This window comes from Amia ocellicauda, chromosome 21, assembly GCF_036373705.1.
Source record: "Amia ocellicauda isolate fAmiCal2 chromosome 21, fAmiCal2.hap1, whole genome shotgun sequence".
Lineage (NCBI taxonomy): Eukaryota > Metazoa > Chordata > Actinopteri > Amiiformes > Amiidae > Amia > Amia ocellicauda.
In genome coordinates, this window is record NC_089870.1 from 10,271,691 (window position 1) to 10,292,492 (window position 20,802).

The 20,802-nt window shown below is 41.1% G+C and overlaps 2 protein-coding genes across 4 annotated transcripts in view; one reads left to right on the forward strand and one right to left on the reverse strand.

The window, feature by feature from the left end:
* nid2a (nidogen 2a (osteonidogen)) overlaps window positions 1-10,960 on the forward strand; it is a 37,161-nt gene extending 26,201 nt beyond the window's left edge. The window contains exons 14-23 of one of the 2 annotated variants that reach the window (XM_066694737.1): window positions 1,939-2,184; window positions 4,725-4,970; window positions 6,379-6,603; window positions 6,773-6,942; window positions 7,173-7,302; window positions 7,450-7,621; window positions 8,372-8,529; window positions 9,033-9,156; window positions 9,771-9,880; window positions 10,462-10,960. In XM_066694737.1, coding sequence (XP_066550834.1) covers window positions 1,939-2,184; window positions 4,725-4,970; window positions 6,379-6,603; window positions 6,773-6,942; window positions 7,173-7,302; window positions 7,450-7,621; window positions 8,372-8,529; window positions 9,033-9,156; window positions 9,771-9,880; window positions 10,462-10,472 — 1,592 coding nt within the window. In that variant the 3' untranslated portion in view covers window positions 10,473-10,960. The other variant, XM_066694736.1, reaches the window with a different exon arrangement.
* A 287-nt stretch (window positions 10,961-11,247) lies between these two features.
* Window positions 11,248-19,958, reverse strand: rtraf (RNA transcription, translation and transport factor). 2 transcript variants are annotated; one of them, XM_066694738.1, is made up of 8 exons: window positions 19,775-19,958; window positions 18,775-18,899; window positions 18,191-18,308; window positions 14,026-14,106; window positions 13,305-13,393; window positions 12,339-12,407; window positions 12,046-12,094; window positions 11,248-11,658 (listed from the first exon to the last, which is right to left on the reverse strand). In XM_066694738.1, exons 1-8 carry the CDS (start codon window positions 19,833-19,835, stop codon window positions 11,504-11,506), a joined length of 747 nt encoding a protein of 248 aa, XP_066550835.1. In that variant the 5' UTR covers window positions 19,836-19,958; the 3' UTR covers window positions 11,248-11,503. The 2 variants fall into 2 exon arrangements, with proteins under 2 accessions (XP_066550835.1, XP_066550836.1); XM_066694739.1 differs by having other exon boundaries at window positions 18,209-18,308; window positions 19,775-19,956.
* Window positions 19,959-20,802: the final 844 nt, after the last annotated feature.

A 20,802-nucleotide genomic window follows, 5' to 3' on the forward strand; every position in this document is an offset into this window, starting at 1 on the left:
CTGCTGGATAGTAAATCAATGAGCTTCGAATTCCCTCAGGACAATTGTAATATCTGGTGAATACACTCACCTAAAGGATTATTAGGAACACCTGTTCAATTTCTCATTAATGCAATTATCTAATCAACCAATCACATGGCAGTTGCTTCAATGCATTTAGGGGTGTGGTCCTGGTCAAGACAATCTCCTGAACTCCAAACTGAATGTCTGAATGGGAAAGAAAGGTGATTTAAGCAATTTTGAGCGTGGCATGGTTGTTGGTGCCAGACGGGCCGGTCTGAGTATTTCACAATCTGCTCAGTTACTGGGATTTTCACGCACAACCATTTCTAGGGTTTACAAAGAATGGTGTGAAAAGGGAAAAACATCCAGTATGCGGCAGTCCTGTGGGCGAAAATGCCTTGTTGATGCTAGAGGTCAGAGGAGAATGGGCCGACTGATTCAAGCTGATAGAAGAGCAACTTTGACTGAAATAACAACTCGTTACAACCGAGATATGCAGCAAAGCATTTGTGAAGCCACAACACGTACAACCTTGAGGCGGATGGGCTACAACAGCAGAAGACCCCACCGGGTACCACTCATCTCCACTACAGATAGGAAAAAGAGGCTACAATTTGCACAAGCTCACCAAAATTGGACAGTTGAAGACTGGAAAAATGTTGCCTGGTCTGATGAGTCTCGATTTCTGTTGAGACATTCAGATGGTAGAGTCAGAATTTGGCATAAACAGAATGAGAACATGGATCCATCATGCCTTGTTACCACTGTGCAGGCTGGTGGTGGTGGTGTAATGGTGTGGGGGATGTTTTCTTGGCACACTTTAGGCCCCTTCGTGCCAATTGGGCATCGTTTAAATGCCACGGCCTACCTGAGCATTGTTTCTCACCATGTCCATCCGTTTATGACCACCATGTACCCATCCTCTGATGGCTACTTCCAGCAGGATAATGCACCATGTCACAAAGGTCAAATCATTTCAAATTGGTTTCTTGAACATGACAATGAGTTCACTGTACTAAACTGGCCCCCACAGTCACCAGATCTCAACCCAATGGAGCATCTTTGGGATGTGGTGGAACGGGAGCTTCGTGCCCTGGATGTGCATCCCACAAATCTCCATCAACTGCAAGATGCTATCCTATCAATATGGGCCAACATTTCTAAAGAATGCTTTCAGCACCTTGTTGAATCAATGCCACGTAGAATTAAGGCAGTTCTGAAGGCGAAAGGGGGTCAAACACAGTATTAGTATGGTGTTCCTAATAATCCTTTAGGTGAGTGTATGTTCCCAGGGGTAGGAAGGAATCTGAAATTAAATGCATCTTCTGTCTTTATTGTTAAAAAATTCATATGCTTTAATTGGGTAAATCAGCTTTTAATCTAATCAATTGTAAATTTAATTGGGATCATGTTAGTTCCTTCACATTTTTTAACTACATTCATTTTCTCATTGTGTGGAAACATTTGTCTGGAAAGGACTGTAAATGCTCAACTTAGATAAGTTCTCAACTTCTAAAGCTTCCAGATGTAATTTTAATTAGATTGAACTTTGCTCTTATAAACTATGTTTAAAAACAAAATCCCATGCAAAATCTAATATGACATCTAAGATGTAAGTACAGATGGGAGCTAACAGGAAGAGAGAGGGGGGGGAAGGAAAGAAATAAACAACAGCAGCTATTAATAAAAGATCTTAAAAGAGAAACTAATGCTTAACATGTTGTCTCATTAGTGTAATAGATCCACAATATATCACACTGGTCCATAATTTTTTCTGTCATTTGCACAGGGTTTAGTTGCCAGTGTAGAAATAATCAAACGCGCAGCTTTGGTTTGGCAGGAAAATGTTATGAGCAATCGGATTAATTTCTTAAGAATTTCTTAAGAGCTGTGTTTGCTGGTGGTGCTGACCATGCCACTCTCTGCCCCCCACAGTGGCCCCCGAGCGCACGAAGACCCAGTGTGAGCATCACCGAGACAGCCTGCAGAGGGGGCTTGAACCCCGAGGCCACCGGCCCAACGAAGGTGCCTACTTGCCCCAGTGTGACGAGGAGGGCAACTACCGGCCCCTGCAGTGCCACGGCTCCACCGGGCACTGCTGGTGTGTGGACAGCAGGGGGCAGGAGCGGGTCGGCACCAGGACCCCCCCCGGCACCCCCCCCACCAACTGTGACCAGCCAGGTAAGAACTCGAGTTCAGAGTATCAGCTCTATAGGATAATTCTCTGCTGGATAGTAAATCAATGCACATGGAATTCCCTCAGGACAATTCAAATATCTGGTGAATTTATTCAGAAATTAAATGCATCTTCTATATTGATTGTTCTAACATCTTTACTTCCCGCTGGAATTAAAGAGGTGAGTTTGTCAAGGAAAAGCTTAAAGGCTGGTATTGTCTTATTTCACAGTTGTGCAGCTTTGAACTTTTTAGCACCGCCTTTTAATCTAATCGATTGCAAGTTTAGTTGGGATCTATTTTCATTAAACAAGATAACATTAAAACAATCAGCTACTCATATATAGAGCATTAATCTTTCATCTTAGTTCCTTCCCATTTAACTACATTCATTCTCTCATTGTCTAGAAACATTTCGCAGGAAAGGACTGGAAATGCTCAACTTAGATAAGTTCTCAACTTCTACAGCCAGGGGTAGTCAATTATTTTTTGTCAGGGTCCACATTTCTTGGTCAAGGTATAATCAAGGTCCAGACTCCAGAGGGGGAAAAGAATCACACCTCCAACACACACACAATGCTGTGAATTAGTAACATATCACATTGCATATGTGTTTAATCACTTCATTTGACAATTACACAAATAAAATGTTAAATAACTGTAAATATTAGTATTAAAATGCTTTCAGACCACTTTTAACAGTTTTAGTTTATTAAAGATTATTGTAGGCATGTATGAATATAGATAAACAGAATAGAAACTTTAAAGCATTTTGTGTCTCATTAGATTCAAGTATTTACCATTTCCCTTGATCACTGTTCTGTGCAAAATTAATGTTGAAAAATGTAGCCTATATTCTAACAACGAAAACAAAATGGAAATGCAGTAAGTACGGTTGCTAATGCCAGTATTTTTTCTATGCAAAATTTTAAAATATAAAACGGTATATTAAATGCATCTTATTTCATGATGAAGATCCTTTCCAAATTCCAGTATTCCTTTCTTCTGTTTTTTTTCTCAATTAAAATAGTTCAAATTTCAAAATTTAAGGTTGTATCATATATGTCCCATCTCATAAAGGCAATTAACCAATCACATGCATCACATTGTTCTGCCCCCGGAGCAGTTCTGTCGCAACATAGTTGGTTTCCAAAACATTGCTTCACTGATTGGGTCATGTACTTATGCTTAAAGGTGGGACTAAGCAGAGTGACATTTCAGAGAGCCTTTGACAAGTTAGAATTATTTTAAAGAAAAAGCTGTGAGGAAGTAATACTGGAGTTTGGAAACATTGTGGGAGCAGCAATCAGCTGTAAGAACTTAATTGTGAAACCGTGTAATATAAGTAAAATATAACGTGTTTTACATTTTGCATAGAATAAATACTGGGATTTACAACACACATGGATTAAATACATACAATATGATTAGGTATCTTTGTTGGTAGAACTACATAAAAAAGTATTGAATGTTTCTCCAATCCAGCAAAAATGCAGTAGCCTCATCAAACTATTCAGTTAGAGTGAGAATTATCTATCTATCTATCTATCTATCTATCTATCTATCTATCTATATATATAGGTACATCAATCACAGAAGAAAACACTGAAATGTTAGAAGTAATAAGCATCAGTCCAACTGGCTTTAAATGAAATGTGTACATGTTTAAACACTGCTGTGCACTTAATGTTTGATATTGGCACAGCTACAGTGTTCAACATTTGCGTCTGAGCATGAGTGTACAGACTTAAATAAAAGGGTAAATTCTACAGTAGGCCTACTCTTGTTTTTAGTATTAATTGTTATATTATTAAAAGAAACTGTCAATACCTACCATTAACAGTATACTGTATTGGAGATTGCATTGTGAGAAAATTGGAAAATAAAAATACTGTTGTGTTTGCGGTTTTATATTTTGGAGTCGAGGTTGAAAAACATGTCCAAACAATCCAGTTTAGCTGTTTATTTATAGAAATCGGTAAAACAAACCGAATAGGCTACCTGTTTTTTATTAAGTGATGCTCTTGCCCCAGTCCAGAACGTGTATGAATAGTCCGAACCTGGAACCTGCTACTTACTAACTAATGGAACACTGCTGTAATATAGGATGTCCTATATAGAGGTAAATACATAACATCCTATTGGCTATTAATAATCAGGAAGGGCTTCTACTAGGTTCGATGCAATAACAAGAACTGAGTGCTACAAACCCCCATAACAATACATTTAAAAAAAAAAATGCAGATGCGAGCTAACAGGAAGAGAAAGAAACAAAAAAAAAAGATATATACAGCAGCAGCAGCTATTAATAAAAGATCTTCAAAAAGAAACAATTGCATAACATGTTGTCTCATTAGTGTAATATATCCGCAATATATATATCACAGGGTTTAGTTGCAAATGTAGAAATAAACAAACGGTGGCACAAAATCAAACCTTTGGTTTGGCAGGAAATTTGTTACGAGCAATCAGATTAGCTTCTAAATAATTTCTTAAGAGCTGTGTTGGCTGGTGGTGCTGACCACATCACTCTCTGCCCCCCACAGTGGCCCCTGAGCGCCCGAAGACCCAGTGTGAGCATCACCGAGACAGCCTGCAGGGGGGGCTTGGTCCACGTGGTGCCCGGCCCAGCGTAGGCACCTATGTGCCCCAGTGTGACGAAGAGGGCAACTACCGGCCCCTGCAGTGCCACGGCTCCACCGGACACTGCTGGTGTGTGGACAGCAGGGGGCAGGAGCAGGCTGGCACCAGGACCCCCCCCGGCACCACCCCCACCAACTGCGACCAGCCAGGTAAGAACGGATACATGGATGGGATTTGGGAGAGAAAGCTATTAAGGTCTGAATAGAAGACGCTTACCATTAATATATGGTAATAAATCTAATATATTAAATGTAAACTGATAAATGTAAAATAAATAAATGTGCACATGTAGAAAGGAAAGATGAATGGACACCTTTTTACATTGACAAGTGTCAGTCTTGGGAATCTATCTAAAGCAGTCAATTATGTGCAGATGATTCAGTTCAGTTGAAGCAAGTGAGCATTTACAACTCTTAGGACATGACATTTCTTCTAAGATGTTCCAATTGGATTGTTTAAAATAAGAAGAGCCAAGCAAATGTTATTTCTGAAATAATAACACCTTGTCAAAGAGCTTGGCTCTAATAAGCAGGCCCTGATGGATTCCTTACACATCTGTATTTGCTTGAGTATAGTGCTGCTCAGAGAACAGCCCTGGGAGTTCTGTGTTTATAAGTAAGCTATTGCATGTAATGCTTGACTATTTTAAGCTTTTAATCTGAAGAATTATGCACACAGTGTATAGAGTGAATATACAACTGTTCTGCTGTCTTGCAGTGACAAGTAATGGGTGTCTGCTTTAAAATTTAATTAATTAATTATAAAATGAATCAAAATACTTCCAGGATGTAAATTAAATCAGTGCCAGACCACTTACAGTATTATATAGTGAGATTTCTATTATTAATTCCATTTAAGGCATGTTGTGGTTTTGTGCTGACCCCTGTCGTTTGTTGATGGATGCTTTTGGCTGGTTAGAGAGGTACAAAACATCTATTGGGCTTTTAAGCAACAACTAAATTGCAGAATTTGGTCTGAATAAGTAGAAAGCTCTGTTAATGGAGGGAACGCTTAACACGCAATTGTATTTTGAAGTGTATACACAAAAGCAAAAAAAAGCACTGTTCACTGTTAAGACAAACAGAGGGAAGGGGGCAGTGACTGAGGAGTAGTGTGTTTAAATCATGTCAAGCAGGGGGCCCAAAGTGCAAGATTTCACAGCCTTTTAAACTAACAGGATTAGGTCAGTTCCCACGATAGCCAGAGCTGTTATCACCCTGGTTTACACGGCTACAATCTGGCACAAAAATGGAGACCAAATAAGGTTACCAGGGAGTGGCCATGGCCATGGTGCTGGACAGCAGTCTAAACGCAACATAAGAGTTTGAGGAGACATAGAACAACTTGGTGAAGCCATATTTTGTTAATTTGGTAACCTATCGAACTGTATATATTTGCCACAGTAGCAGGTTGGGTTCAAATGGTTCTTCTACAGCTGTGGGTTGTGGTCCTGTCTTCACCCAATACAGATTTTATGTGTGTGTGCGTGCGTACGTGCATAATATGTAGAAAATGTAACTCAATTGTCCTTACAAATACCGTGTGTTCTTCTGCTAGTAGTCCCCACGCAGCGGCCTGACACGGTGTGCGAGCGCTGGAGGGCCAGTCTGGTGGCGCAATACGGAGACCAGCCAGCAGGCAACCACTACCTGCCCCAGTGCGATGAGCTGGGCCAATTCAACCCCCTGCAGTGCTACGGAGACAGCAGCTACTGCTGGTGTGTGGACAAGGATGGCAGGGAGGTGCCCGGGTCTCGCTCTCAGGACTCCGTCAAGCCTGCCTGTAAGACATTACCTGCTCCTGCTTCTACAGGATATGAAGCTTGTATATCTGTATCATGTTATTTATTTTTTTTTGTGTTATGAAGACACTCATGTGACTCCATTGTCATGCAGGCTGTATCAGGAGGTGTGGCAGTGGAGACCAGCTCAAACTCTTTTATTATTGGCAGGTATACCAACAGTGGCCCCTCCTACTATGCGTCCGACACCACGCCCTGATGTGACCCCACTCCCCCCCGGAACATCACTGTTGTACGCCCAGGGCCAGCAGATTGGTGCCCTGCCACTCAATGGCACCACCATGGACAAAGACAGGGCCACTGTACTGCTGGCACTGCACGTAAGTGTTCTTTTATATAACACCGACATTCACACAGACATTCACCTAAAATAAAAATCTCTTAACAGCCTTTGAATATCTAATCTTAATTGTATTATTGCTCATTATCTTTAATACTTTGTGTCCTGTTCCCCAAAAGTATGTATTTTATTATTTATTTATTCTGAAAATCTCTTGAAATTCATGAAAGGCAAAGGGTGTTTACACTCAGGTGTTATTGTGTCATTCAGGGCTCCATTGTGGTTGGGATTGACTATGACTGCAGGGAGAAGAAAGTTTACTGGACTGACTTAGCAGGACGGACCATCAGCAGAGCGAGCCTGGAGCCCGGAGCCGAGCCCGAGATTGTCATCAACACAGGTGACACTCCAGCTTTATCTGCTGCTTAGCCTTAAAAGAGCTCCAGTCAGAGCAAGGAAATGTCAAGAACCACAGCCGGTGGGTCTCTAGTCCAGTATAATAAGCTGTGCAGTATGTGACTCTCTCTCTCTCTCCGTCATGCTGCAGGACTCTTAAGCCCTGAGGGCTTGGCTGTGGATTCCCTGCGGAGACGAATGTTCTGGGTGGACAGCGGGCCGGACAAGATTGAGATGTCCAACCTGGATGGCACTGGAAGGAGAGTTCTTTTTGACACAGAGTTGGTCAACCCCCGAGCCATTGTGGTGGACTCCTTCAGGGGGTATGTATAGTACCATGCCAGCTATATATAACTATTTCCCTCACCGCTCTTCCAGCTCTGCCCGGCTGTGGTCGAGGGGAGGGGACATCATTTCGGGGCTAGAGCCTCCCCCTCGATCTGCTATCTCAATTAAAAACCATTTCCTCTCCCTGGCCAATTTCCTTTCAAGATGGTCTGCAAAGATAAAGCGCTATTTGAGCAGACAGGCTGATTGCGATGTGGGTTCATGAGTGGTCACCCTGTTTCGCCCGTAGCCGGGGGAGAGACAGAGTGCCGGTCCAGTGCCTCCACGTGTGCGAGCCAGGCTGGACGAGAGCAGCAGATGTGTGTGTGTGTGTGTGTGTGTGTGTGTGTGTGTGTGTGTGTGTGTGTGTGTGTGTGTGTGTGTGTGTGTGTGTGTGTGTGTGTGTGTGTGTGTGTGTGTGTGTGTGTGTGTGTGTGTGTGTGTGTGTGTGTGCTGTATCCTCTGCGGTGTGGCTAGGAAGGCTGGCTGGCTTCACGCAATGATCACAAGTGAAGTAGACAGTGGGAGCTTGCCAGGAACCACAAAACAAACAAAACACACAATCTGTTTGCAGTTGAGCTTGTGAAGCGAGGGCGGGGACAGCAGCGCTTAATGAGCTCTAATCCAAACCTGATGTGCAAACCAGCACTGAAAGAGCAGTCTGCTTTGTAGGTTCCAATTAGTAATGCATTTTCTTACTTATTTGACACCTCTCAAGTGTGACTACATGTTGTGCTGTCTGCTAGAAACCTGTACTGGACTGACTGGAACCGTGAAGCTCCCAAAATCGAGACCTGCACTGTGGAGGGACGCAACCGGAGGATCCTGGTGAAGGATGGCATTGGACTGCCCAACGCCTTGACCTTTGACACCATCACCAATGAGTTGTGCTGGGCAGATGCAGGTACGCTCATCTCTGCAGTTGATAGTAGATATCCTGCAGGTGCTTTTAACTCCATATATCTCCAGTTAGCTTGGTTTAGTTTAACATATAAATGATCTATTCTGACTCGTGAAGCCAGATCTTGAACACTAAAGGCTTGATCTGAAAAACTACACAAATGCAAAACCCTATTGCCCAAACACACATTTTAGTAAATTAATCCTTCATAATAGCCACATATAACTGCATCCATAGCTAAAAGTCATGAATATTAAAAAAAAAAAAACCTCTATCACCACCCTTTTGATGTGCACTTTTTCAACCATGTTTCCAGATGCAAAAAGATCGAATCGGCCACATATGCACATGCGTGCAAGGAAATGATAAAACAAAACATCAACAAAAAAAACCTTTCAAGCTGGTCTGGTGGAGCGAATCCCTGCCTCTGCAGATGGGCCTATCGGTTATGAACAAACAGTCTTTAAAACGGGTGTCTAATTACTGGTTTCCCCTGTGATGAAAAGGCACCAAGCGGCTAGAGTGCATCGCGCCAGATGGGACAGGAAGACGTGTTATCTACCACAGTCTGAACTACCCCTTCAGCCTGGTCTCGTACTCCAACCACTTCTTCTACACTGACTGGAGAAGGTAGGTGGCTCAGCCTGTTTCTAGTTTACCCTGCACTCCCTGCATCGGCCCTTAATGACCCAGGATGCCAGTCCAAGCCACACTGCCTCCAGTCCACTCACAAACCATGGTGCCTGTTTCTGCCTTTTTATTCCCCACTAATTGTAGTATAGTGTAGTATAGTAAGTGAATCTAACTACTTACTAATGTAGGACTGCATTATTTTATGAGTATATAACAATATTGTTTATAAGGACTGTCCACAGCAATTTGATTAACATTCCCACTTCCATAGATTTGCTAACTTTGATTCCAAATGACAAAGGACGGCATGTGTGAAGGGTGTCACTTGCCAGTCAGGACTATGCTGGGTCTAGCCTTCTTTCAGTAAATTGTCATGTGTTCCAATATTGAAAAAGCATTCTGGAGAAGAACCCTGACAGTGGTTTGACATTCTGAGGCATTAAAGATAGTGGTTCACAACAGACTGTATGCATTATGTTCTCTTTTTTTATTATCCTTGAGCGCTTTTCTAATTTCCTGTAAAGAATCCTGGCCTTCAAGGGCTGGAGATGAGCATCAACCAATGTGTCCAACTCCATTCTGTTCTGAGAGATCTGACTTTTGCTTTGCAGGGATGGTGTGATTTCCCTGAACAGAGACACCGATGAGATCAGAGAGTACCTGCCCGACCAGAGGTCCCATCTGTATGGAATCACAGTCGCCTACCCCCACTGCATATCAGGTACTGTACCAGCACTATTTATATATTTTCTTTCACCCCACATTCTTAAGCCTATGCTGTATACTGATATCTATATGAGCAAAAGATAAAATGGTTCATTTAAACATTCATTACCTGACTAATATATACAAGATATAAATTATTTAAGTGTTTACTTTGGCAGTATGAGAGAGAATCGGAAAGAAAGTAATGTAAGGCAAGTAAAGGCTTGCTGTGAATTCTGTCAGGTAAGACACGTTGCATTGCAAAGTAGAGGACAGCTGCAGTCAAAATCACTATTTTAAGCTAGAAGAGCACTGAAATGCAAATGATCTTGTCAGAAACATGAAAGGACATCAAAAGCCTGCAAACTGGTGCAAAAACATCCTGAAAAGAGGTGTCACATTGCAGGGTGTTATTTTCTCCAAAGCCAACTAAAAAACAAGCATTAACACTTCAGGTATCTCCTAGAAGCACAACCTTTTACAAAACGCTTGCAAGCTGTAGAGGAAGACGCAACCCAGTTCCAAACACACACCCTCTTTAACCGCAGTCGGACTCCGGAAGCGGCAGACTTCTTATGACCATTTTGTATGTTTCAGGGAAACAATAACGGCGGACCCAAATGGTGCGATTAGGGCAGGTCTGGAAGAGCCGAGGTCTCCAGGGAGCTCTGACCTCAGAGGGGCTGGAGAACTGGCCGTGTTCAGGAACTCAGATTTACTGATACCAAGCAGCGACAAATCACAAACTAAAACCTCTTGTAATTGTTTTTTTTTTAAGTTCTGTAAATTTGTTTTATACCTCATTTTTACTACTGTATTATTTTTTTATTATTTTTTAAAGAAAAAGAAATGACAAGGAGAGTAAAGCTTTTTCCATAAGGGTGCGTATCACTGCTCTTTGTCATTTCCATACAAGTCCTTGTTTATTAGATGTATACAGGCAGCGATGCAGTATGTTTTAATCATGCACTAAAAAGAAATTGTAATTCCCAAATGAATGGCATTTGTGGCCAATCCTTTTACTACAGTGTTTTATTTTCTGTATCTTGTTGGAATATGTAATATTTATAACATTAAAGATGTGATTCAGGGCTTGTATATGACTGGGATCACTTCCTTTCCACTTTCTTGGGAAAAACATCACTGAATGAGCAACTGACCAAGGGTCAATACACAGGAAACGGAGTGCAATTTTTCAACCCCACAGAAGATGGAAGTGGAAAATTCACAAGCAGGTTGTCTATTCCTAACCATAGTTAAAAAATAAATAAAAACTACCCCAATGACAATTTTCATAATCTCAAATTCTTCGATTTTAACAAGAATGGTAATTTCCAAGATGCATAGAGGAAAAAATAACAAAAAAAAAAAAAACACCCTCTGTATGCTTTACCAACCTTTTATATTAATTGTGGCTCCATCACCTTGTGTCTCTAACTTCTATTTCCACATATTACACCAAAATTACCATCAAGCTGGGTGAACGTGGAAACATTCCCTCCACCTCCTGTCAAAGGCAAAAAAAAAGAAATCTGACAACAGAAGAAGTTTCATGGGGATGCTAGATTGCAGACTGTGTTCCAAGGGAGTCCAGGAGTGGGGTGTGCAGTGCAGTAGAGACTGAGCGCTAGCAGACACATCATCTGCCCACTTTTCCCAGTCTGTGGTCAGTCTTGGGGTCAGCGATGATGGCCTGCACAGCCACAATGGCCTCATTGATCCGGGTCTGCAGGTCTCGGAGCTCCTCGATGTGCAGGAGCCGGAGGATCTGAGCAGCTTCGTTCAGTGTGGCGTCTGTGTGCGAAACCAGAAAGTGTAATGGTTACCTGCCATCGCAGACTGCCAGACTGCACTGCATTCGCCCCGACTGTGGGGGAACGGGACGTCCAGGGAAGCAGGCGGCGAGTCTCTGCAGCTTTAACATTGATCTACTGTGAGGGAAAGGTCAGCAGGGGCTGCAACTCAGTGTCTTGTAAAGACCTCTGCGACTACACAGAATACACAAAACGCATATAAATGTTTATGGAATACAATATTAACAGAGTGGGACTATGAGGAACAATTTCCTAAGAACTGTAGTGGGTTTCTGAGCTATTGTAAAGAAGGTGTTGGGAGTACAGCACCACCTAGAGGCCTGGAGGTGAGTGGAGCACAAACTCAAGACAGGTGACGATCGCTTACCTCCAGTATCGAAACCAAGGATGTGTTTGTCCAGAGCTACAGGTAAACCCTGCAAAGAGAAACCATAATGAAACCAGAGACCTAAAGTGTGAAATTGGTTAAAAAAAACAGTGGCATGGACAATTATCATTTATTACAGGTTTTGTTGTACGGACATTTAAATAAATGTTTCAAACGTTATACATCTAAAACTATTTCAAAACACTCATCTACACATTTGTCTCAGAGTTGTCAAAACAACTACAACATACATTTTCCATTCCCTTCTGTGCAAACTGCATGCTCGTCCTTACCTCTTTTGATTGGCTTGCTTTTGCGATGGCTTCTTGTGTTAGTCGCTCCTGGACCAGAATCCGAATAGCCTGAAAGACAGTCCACACAGAACTAAATACAACTGGTTTTGCCAGAACCACACACATAATGCCACCATATTAGCCCTATTTCTTATTAGTTTTAATTAAGGAAACAATTTTCTAAAATATAAAAATAAATACATTGAATGCTGCTAATAAATACAATTGCCAAAGCAATATAATTGGAGGGGGGAATAAAAAATAAAATGTGATAAGGGCAAAGGACAGCTAATGAGAAATACCCAGATATGTTTTTATTCAGAAGTGCACCATGGTAGTTTTCAACCCAGAGCTAAAATCCATAAGGCAAGATGTTTGCACAACACAGCACAGCAAAGCTCAGCCCAATCACAACCATTCACAGCAATAAAAGACAAGTTCAGACAAGGGAACACAGACATGCTTTGGTACATGCCGTCTTCATCCTAATCATACTGTGTACAAACAGCGCCTGTCTTTGTATAGCAAGTACACATTTTCACTGCAGTTCCCACAAGAGAAAGACATTCATTAAAAGTTTTAGGCATTTAGTTTCTAGTGTATCCAGTTTTCTTAAAAGTCTACCGCCTGCTTTTAATATCAAGTCCAAAAATAAAATCAGGGAACCAAAAATAAGGACTGCACAAGAAACTGGCAATGATCACCTCCCTCCAGCAGCTCCAGAAAGAAAACCACTGCTTAGGAGAAACCCTTTAATTAAGCGGGCAGATTTCTCTGTACGAGCAAATCGGCCGATTTCACTGGTCAAGTGGAAGTATACAATAAGGACAGGATAGAAACCTCTAATGAAAGCTCTTCACAGAAACCACCGTACAGCACAGCCTGGGTGATGCAGTAATTGACCAGAATAATTTTATTAGAGAGCTGAGCAACATCAGATCGGTAGGCCTTCATCCCATCACTCACCTTTAGCATCACCAGGTAGTCATCGTGACGGTGGATCTGAAGAAGATTCGCGAGAGCCATCACACCAGCTTTGAAATCTGGATTATTAACTTAAAAAAAGAAGAAAAAGAAAGTAAGGATTTGCAGACATCAAAATGAAGAAATACAATTAGTAACCCACAGACTTTCCATGTTTCTTATTCATGACATCTTATTCTCTGCTCTGTGCCAATGGATTCACTCGTATAAAATCAGCTGTGCGGCCGGTGGTCCCTCAATGGGCAGCATCAGATCTGCCACTGTACACTACAAGGGCTTTTTGATCATCTTCTTTTTCTTTAAATGTTTTTTGGTCATAGTCCTGTTTGTAGGTTTGAAATACTACCAGACCCAGAGGTATGTTTCTATTTACAGTCACAATAATTACAGGGGCCAATTCTGGCATCAAAACAGCACTGAATCACACCCCTTCAAAAGCAGTCAGTCATCATATTACAGTATAAGATTATACACACACAGACGCAACAAATTGCCCTAACAAGGCATAATCTAATCACTGATCCAGGGGTTTGTTTGGATTGGTCAGATATTTGATTTAGTAGTGATCTGATCTTTGTAAACTATTATTTTTAAGGATGTACAAATCTGCAGCTTGGCTGGGTGATGGGATTTCTTCGTTTACTGATATCAAATCACTGACATTGGAAGAAACATAAGCATACAGTGCAACAAATGTATTTACTGTCTAGGTTTATGAGTGGATCCGACTGCTTCCCGCTGTCATTGGCTGCTGCCTCTGGTTTGCAGTTCTTGTATTTGTCAGCTGTTTGGAAAGGAAAAGCAAAGTAAGGGTCAGATAGCACCTTCTTTCCATATTTAAACAAATCTGAGAGACTTCCTCCCACTTAATTCATTGTAGTGCATTTTATGTTCCTCTAACTTTAGGACCTGTAGGCTCATATTTCTGAATTTGCGATTATAAATGGCAGGTGACCATTAAAAACATGACCAAGTTAAAAGCATTCTGCTTCAAGAGTACAAACAGTAATCAAGCCCCCAGCTCACAAAAACCTGGAGAATGAAAATGAAACCCCACAGTAGTATTGTTTGTTTCCCAGCTATTCAACACGTTTCACGGAAGAAATAAACAACAATCAATGTAATTCCTGAAAACTCTGAGACATGAGAAAGTCAATGCATGTGGGCAGAGGGTCAGGAAAACCGAATAGGCGACCAACATCTCACAACCAGCCAAAATAAGCAGGAAGTGCCGGCCAGCTTTATTTTCCTTTGTTTACTTTAAAGCCAGTTGTGTTGGCTTTGGAAAGATAAGAATTAAATTACTATAAAAAGAAAACAACTTCTGGATGTAGTTACTTCAATGAGAACGCATTCATCCAGCCCTGTGCATTTCACATCTGAGCAGTATATCAATATAAACAAATATATAGCTTTTGATGTGAACTATTTTGCACTCATTTTAATACTCTTCCCTGCTGGCCTGACATTGAATTCAGGTTCTGATCACTGCCAACATTCAGAGTAATGTGGAGCATATAGCTTAGGATCAATTAAGGTTGAATGTTAAATACAAAACAACTCTGCCATCTGGTGGCCATTATAAAAAGATATAGTAGGATGATGCATACAAATATAGAAATGTGTTAACTGTGACCTTTTCAATTTAATTCTGCAGATGGATACACATACCTTGCTAAGCAGACTTATCTTGATTAACAGACAGACTAAATTTAAAACAGACGGGTCCTAATAGGACTAGGGTTTATAAATTACTACACTATTGTGAATCAACCAATGTATTTGAAACAATGATTTCATGTTTCCAAAACTAAACCCAAGTCATCCTTGTACCTAATTTGCAAACCAAAGTAAATTAGCAAAATATTTGTCCTGATGTGTGTCAGCTTTAGTAAGTTCAAATCTGAACAAAGACCACTATCCTATCAGTACTGCACCAGCACAACAATCTACACCTGGGGTGTCCAAACTACAGCCCACGACATGGTCTGTAAATTAAAGTCAAATGTGGCCCGCATGAGAATTTTCCTCCATAAGTAAGGCTATACACTACACTACAGCATACAACAGACCCGCTAGTGTCACTGCACAACCCAGGCGGTGTCCAGAACCGCATACTAAATAATGTCAAAACAGGACGCCTCCATTAGTAGTAGGTCCAAATACACAGTATGAATATATTAGTATGCGAAAAATACCCAGATGGAAACTGCTGCTGTTTAAAAAACTAAGTGGGGGAGTTCTGGACACTTTTCAATCCCATAAGACCATATGGAAAAAAGGAGGCGTGTCCGATGTGGTAATTTCATATCTGAAAAATTGGTGGACAACTGTACAGATCGGCTAGCTATGTTAAGAATAATTTATATGGTTGTAAATAAATGGTCGTCAGAAATTTTTAATTTACAGCGGTGTCTTTTGTTTACAGGAAGTCATCACTAAACCAAGAAGGGAAAGTTCAACTAATTACATAATTATTGCATGCATTTGTGCGTTCTGTTAATCTACAAGCTTAAAGTACATACTTCAGTGTAACTTTACTGCGTAGTATGTAGTATATGGTTTTGGACGCAGCCCCAGTCTCAGTAGAGAAATGTCAACAGGCTGCTTACGTCCGATTGGTTATTTGCCTTTCAGAGCCACGACATGTAGGATGCGCCTGATTGGGTAATTTACTTACAGAAGGCGGGACGAAGCACAGTTACAGCACAGAAAGTGGGAATTCCAAATAATTACCCAATCTGGGGCGTCATATATGTCCTGCCTCCTAAAGGCAAGTAACCAATCAGACGTCAGTGAGTTTGTGACAGATTAGAGTTATTCTAAATGGGAAATCAGGAAAAGATAATACAGTAAGGGAGTTTGGAAACGTTTCGCAAGATCTGAAACGTGAAACAGTGGAATACAAGTAAAATATACCTATTTATTTATTTACATTTTGCATTGAATGAATACGGTGATTAACAACCGTACATATTGCATTTCCATTGTGTTTTTGTTGTTCCAATGTACATTTTTATTACATACAACATGATCAGGTATACACTGATCAGCCATAACATTATGACCACTGACAGGTGAAGTGAATAACACTGATAATCTTGTTATCATGGCACCCGTCAGTGGGTGGGATATATTAGGCAGCAAGTGAGCATTTTGTCCTGAAAGTTGATGTGTTAGAAGCAGGAAAAATGGGCAAGCGTAAGGATCTGAGCGACTTTGACAAGGGCCAAATTGTGATGGCTAGACAACTGGGTCAGAGCATCTCCAAAACTGCAGCTCTTGTGGGGTGTTCCCGGTCTGCAGTGGTCAGTACCTATCAAAAGTGGTCCAAGGAAGGAAAAGCGGTGAACTGGCGACAGGGTCATGGGCGGCCAAGGCTCATTGATGCACATGGGGAGCGAAGGCTGGCCCGTGTGGTCCGATCCAACAGACGAGCTACTGTAGCTCAAATTGCTGAAAAAGTGAATGCTGGTTCTGATAGAAAGGTGTCAGAAAACACAGTGCATCGCAGTTTGTTGCGTATGGGGCTGCGTAGCCGCAGACCAGTCAGGGTGCCCATGCTGACCCCTGTCCACTGCCGAAAGTGCCTACAATGGGCACGTGAGCATCAGAACTGGACCTCGGAGCAATGGAAGAAGGTGGCCTGGTCTGATGAATCACGAGTTCAAGGTGTTGACTTGGTCTCCAAATTCCCCAGATCTCAATCCAATCGAGCATCTGTGGGATGTGCTGGACAAACAAGTCCGATCCATGGAGGCCCCACCTCGCAACTTACAGGACTTAAAGGATCTGCTGCTAACGTCTTGGTGCCAGATACCACAGCACACCTTCAGAGGTCTAGGGGAGTCCATGTCTCGATGGGTCAGGGCTGTTTTGGCAGCAAAAGGGGGACCTACACAATATTAGGCAGCTGGTCATAATGTTATGGCTGATCGGTGTATATGCACTAATTATAAGCTACATACCTACCTATCTAACAATAATAATAATAATGCAATTTCTTCAATAGTCTATCATCTGCAAGCATGGCAATTATTTTCTTATGTATTTATTAATAATCATATTCATTATATGCCATGCAGTACGATCAGAAAATATAATTATATAATGTAGGTTTATGTAGACTAATATTAGCGCATATGTATGTATTTATTTATTTATCTTTCGGAGTACTATGTGGTAGGAACAGCCACAAGGCATTTTTGTTTAAAGAGAAAAAAAGTAGTGCGATGACACACTTCGCAGTCCCCAAAAGCAGCTCCCTATCGTGCAGTTCTACCATAGCCTGGACCAGACCAGGCTGGCTCATTGAAGACCAAGCCTAATATTTTGATCAGGCTATAGTGAGGATACGTCCTGTGCCCGTTTTTTTTTTTTTAGTAAGCTATGATGATTGTGATACTTTGATTAGAAGGCTCTTAATTACATTATTATTTTGTCACTGTGATGTGGCATACCAATATGGAAACATTCTTTATGCCGGCCTACTCTTTATTTTCTATGATTTCATACTTGCTTCACCCCACCTCAGATTAAATAACATTATACACTGTATCTGTCAGCAGGTTTTCAAAGATTTTTTTAAATTTACATTGAAGCGATTGTACTTTAATATCACAAGTAATTATTTGCTTTGATTTGTATGTGACCCCTGAAAATACTCGAACTTTCACATCTGGCCCCCCAAAAAGTTTGGACACCTCTGATCTAGACACACAATCCAACATATTGCAGGAGTCCTGCAGTAACTGCACTGTTAGCAATTAGACAGGCAGTTTCCTCAGTAATTTACAGAATGGACAAAATAACACAGTCAAATCATCGGGTGACACTTTCTGAAATGGAGAAGTCTTTCACCAGCTTACTGTGGAGTTTCACCGTACCGTTATCTCCGTACTCGAAGCGCACGGCCAAGCCCAGTAACCAGTCTACTGATTCTTGCCTCTCCTGGGCACTGAATGGGCAGTTCACATCTTGAATGTACTGAAGTAAGAAACATGCAAAAACAAACATTAAAGCAAATACACAACACATACAACATGTTTGGGGGAAAAAATACTTAACTAAGGATGTTGTAAAAAAGATAATTCTCCCACATAGTGTGTCCATCAGGTTTTAAATAGCTTTATAAAAACTAGGAGAAGGTAGAAAGGGCTTGGCAGGAAATAGCCAGGTTTAAGAGGAAAGGGCGCAGGAGATTCTGAACAAAAAGTATTTAAAAATAATGAATTATATAATTATGGATATATTTTTGGAAGGTTTATATTCTACATACTAGCATCAATGTAAAATCTCTAGTTAGCTACAGCTAAATAATAAGCAGCTGGCACCTCTGCTGTGCAGATCGGGGTTCTTCAGGAGCCAAACCGGACTTGGATTGTATTTTATACAATTAGATGGGTTTGGTAAAATGTCCTATGACCAAATGTATGGCAGAACTGGATCTCACCTTCTCAAAATGCTTGGGCCAGTCCGAGCTGTGTATGTTCCTCAGGTCGCCACGGTCCTCGATCTTGTAGTGTCGGATCTTCTGGTCTTCAAGCCACACGATGAAGTTACGGAATTCGGTCTCGTCTAAAGGGAGCATCAAAGAGTTACATATAAATCATAAGAAATCATCATCATACATCACCCCATCATTGTAGATTTAGCATGGTGGTTGTGCAGTCAATCTGAGATGAGAGATCTGGTGCAATAGATACATCACAGCCACCAGCCTTATAAATGTTTGCATGTACAATAAATGTAAAATCTGTGAAGCTATTTAACTTTTGTTTTGAGATTGCATTTATTCTGTTCCCTTTACTGTATCTGTAAATGCTTTGGCAATACTTGTGTAAACCTGTTATGCCAATAAAGCTATTTTTGAATTGAATTTGATTATATCGCCAATGCGGAGCAGCATTTCTAATAGCAGTGACCAACATCATATCAGGTCCTGCACATCCACAGTCAGCACTCACTCACTCACTCACACATGTATGACTGACAGGATGCAAAGTTTCATTGTGGCACAGGCGCACAACATGGGGCCACAGCTGGACTGACGTGTTTATATGAATCCCTTGCAGAAGCCACACAATAACACACACGCAAATACCACGCCAGCGAAGAGCACAAGAATAACAAGGTACACCGAGTGTTTCTCCAATTAAGTTACATATTTTAAACATTATTCACTTCATCTGCACAATCAAGTTTTCAAGCACTGAACTAGAATATTTCACATACATGCAGAGCGATCATTTAAAACAACGTAACAACCAGACACGTCCATATCGGGAAATCACGACACATCTACTAAAAGGAGATTAAATGTGTTTCTGCACCACCATTTATAAAGATCAAGAATCGCATATGCCGGGTAGGGCGACCCTGGTTTCAGGGCCCTGCGAGTCGTGCAGACACACACCACGTCATGGCCGGCCAGGTCTCTGCCTCTCTCTTACCTTTACAGTCAAAACTAGCTGGGTTGTGGTAGTCCAAAGCTGTGAGTTTCCTGCGAAACATGTTGTGATCTGTAACCCTTTTTTTAACTAAATTACTCAATTTAAACGCGAGTTCACGGTACCCCTCTGCCCGCAGAAGCACAGCAATCCTTCCCACGGCGTCAGCACGCTAGTTGCTGACGTAAGCACGTCGCGTCGTATCACAGAAATGTATCCTGTCAGCCAATGGCAGACCACGCTGATTTATTATGTATTTATTTTTTATTCCCAAAACACCACTATTCCAGGGATCTGCCAAATGTGTCGAGAAGTGGGATGTGTTATGTGTACATTCTTGCTTTAAATATGGTTAAATCTGATCTGACTGCAGTATTTATTAATGTATGCATTTACTTATTAGTAGTAATCTAAATCTGGTAACATTTCTTTTAACTTCATACATTGAAGATATGTTCTATTATTAATATGTATGCTTTTATTAGTGTTAATCTTAATCTGATATTTAGCTTCATACATTGAATCAATGTGTTTTACTATGATTGTTAGGATTATTATTAATAATAATGTATTATTCCTTAGGTATCTATTTACAAAGGCATCAAAGAAACTAAAGAAACTGAAAGTAGAAAATAAAAGGACAAACCTCCATCTCCAGTTAATGAAGTGCAACAGGTCATGTTTTTGGCAGAAGGCCCATTCAATGACCAGCTGCGACCATCCGGTGGATCCCAAAACTGCCAAGGTTTGCTCAATCAACAGACAAGAAACCTGAGCATGTGAGTGGGCTTTCTCTGATCAATCCTACAGCATACTACTTCCTTCATAAAGATCGTGCGCCAGGAATACCTTACATGTAGTCTCTGTGTGACTGACTCATAGAAAATTGATTTTCCATTTCCATTCATGTTCTGAAATACAGATATTCCCACAAATTGGGATCTCACCCCTGTGCCTTTTAATCTGAAACCTTCAAGTCTCTGAATCAAATTCAAATCAATTTCTGTCCATGTCGAAATAAAAACAATTAA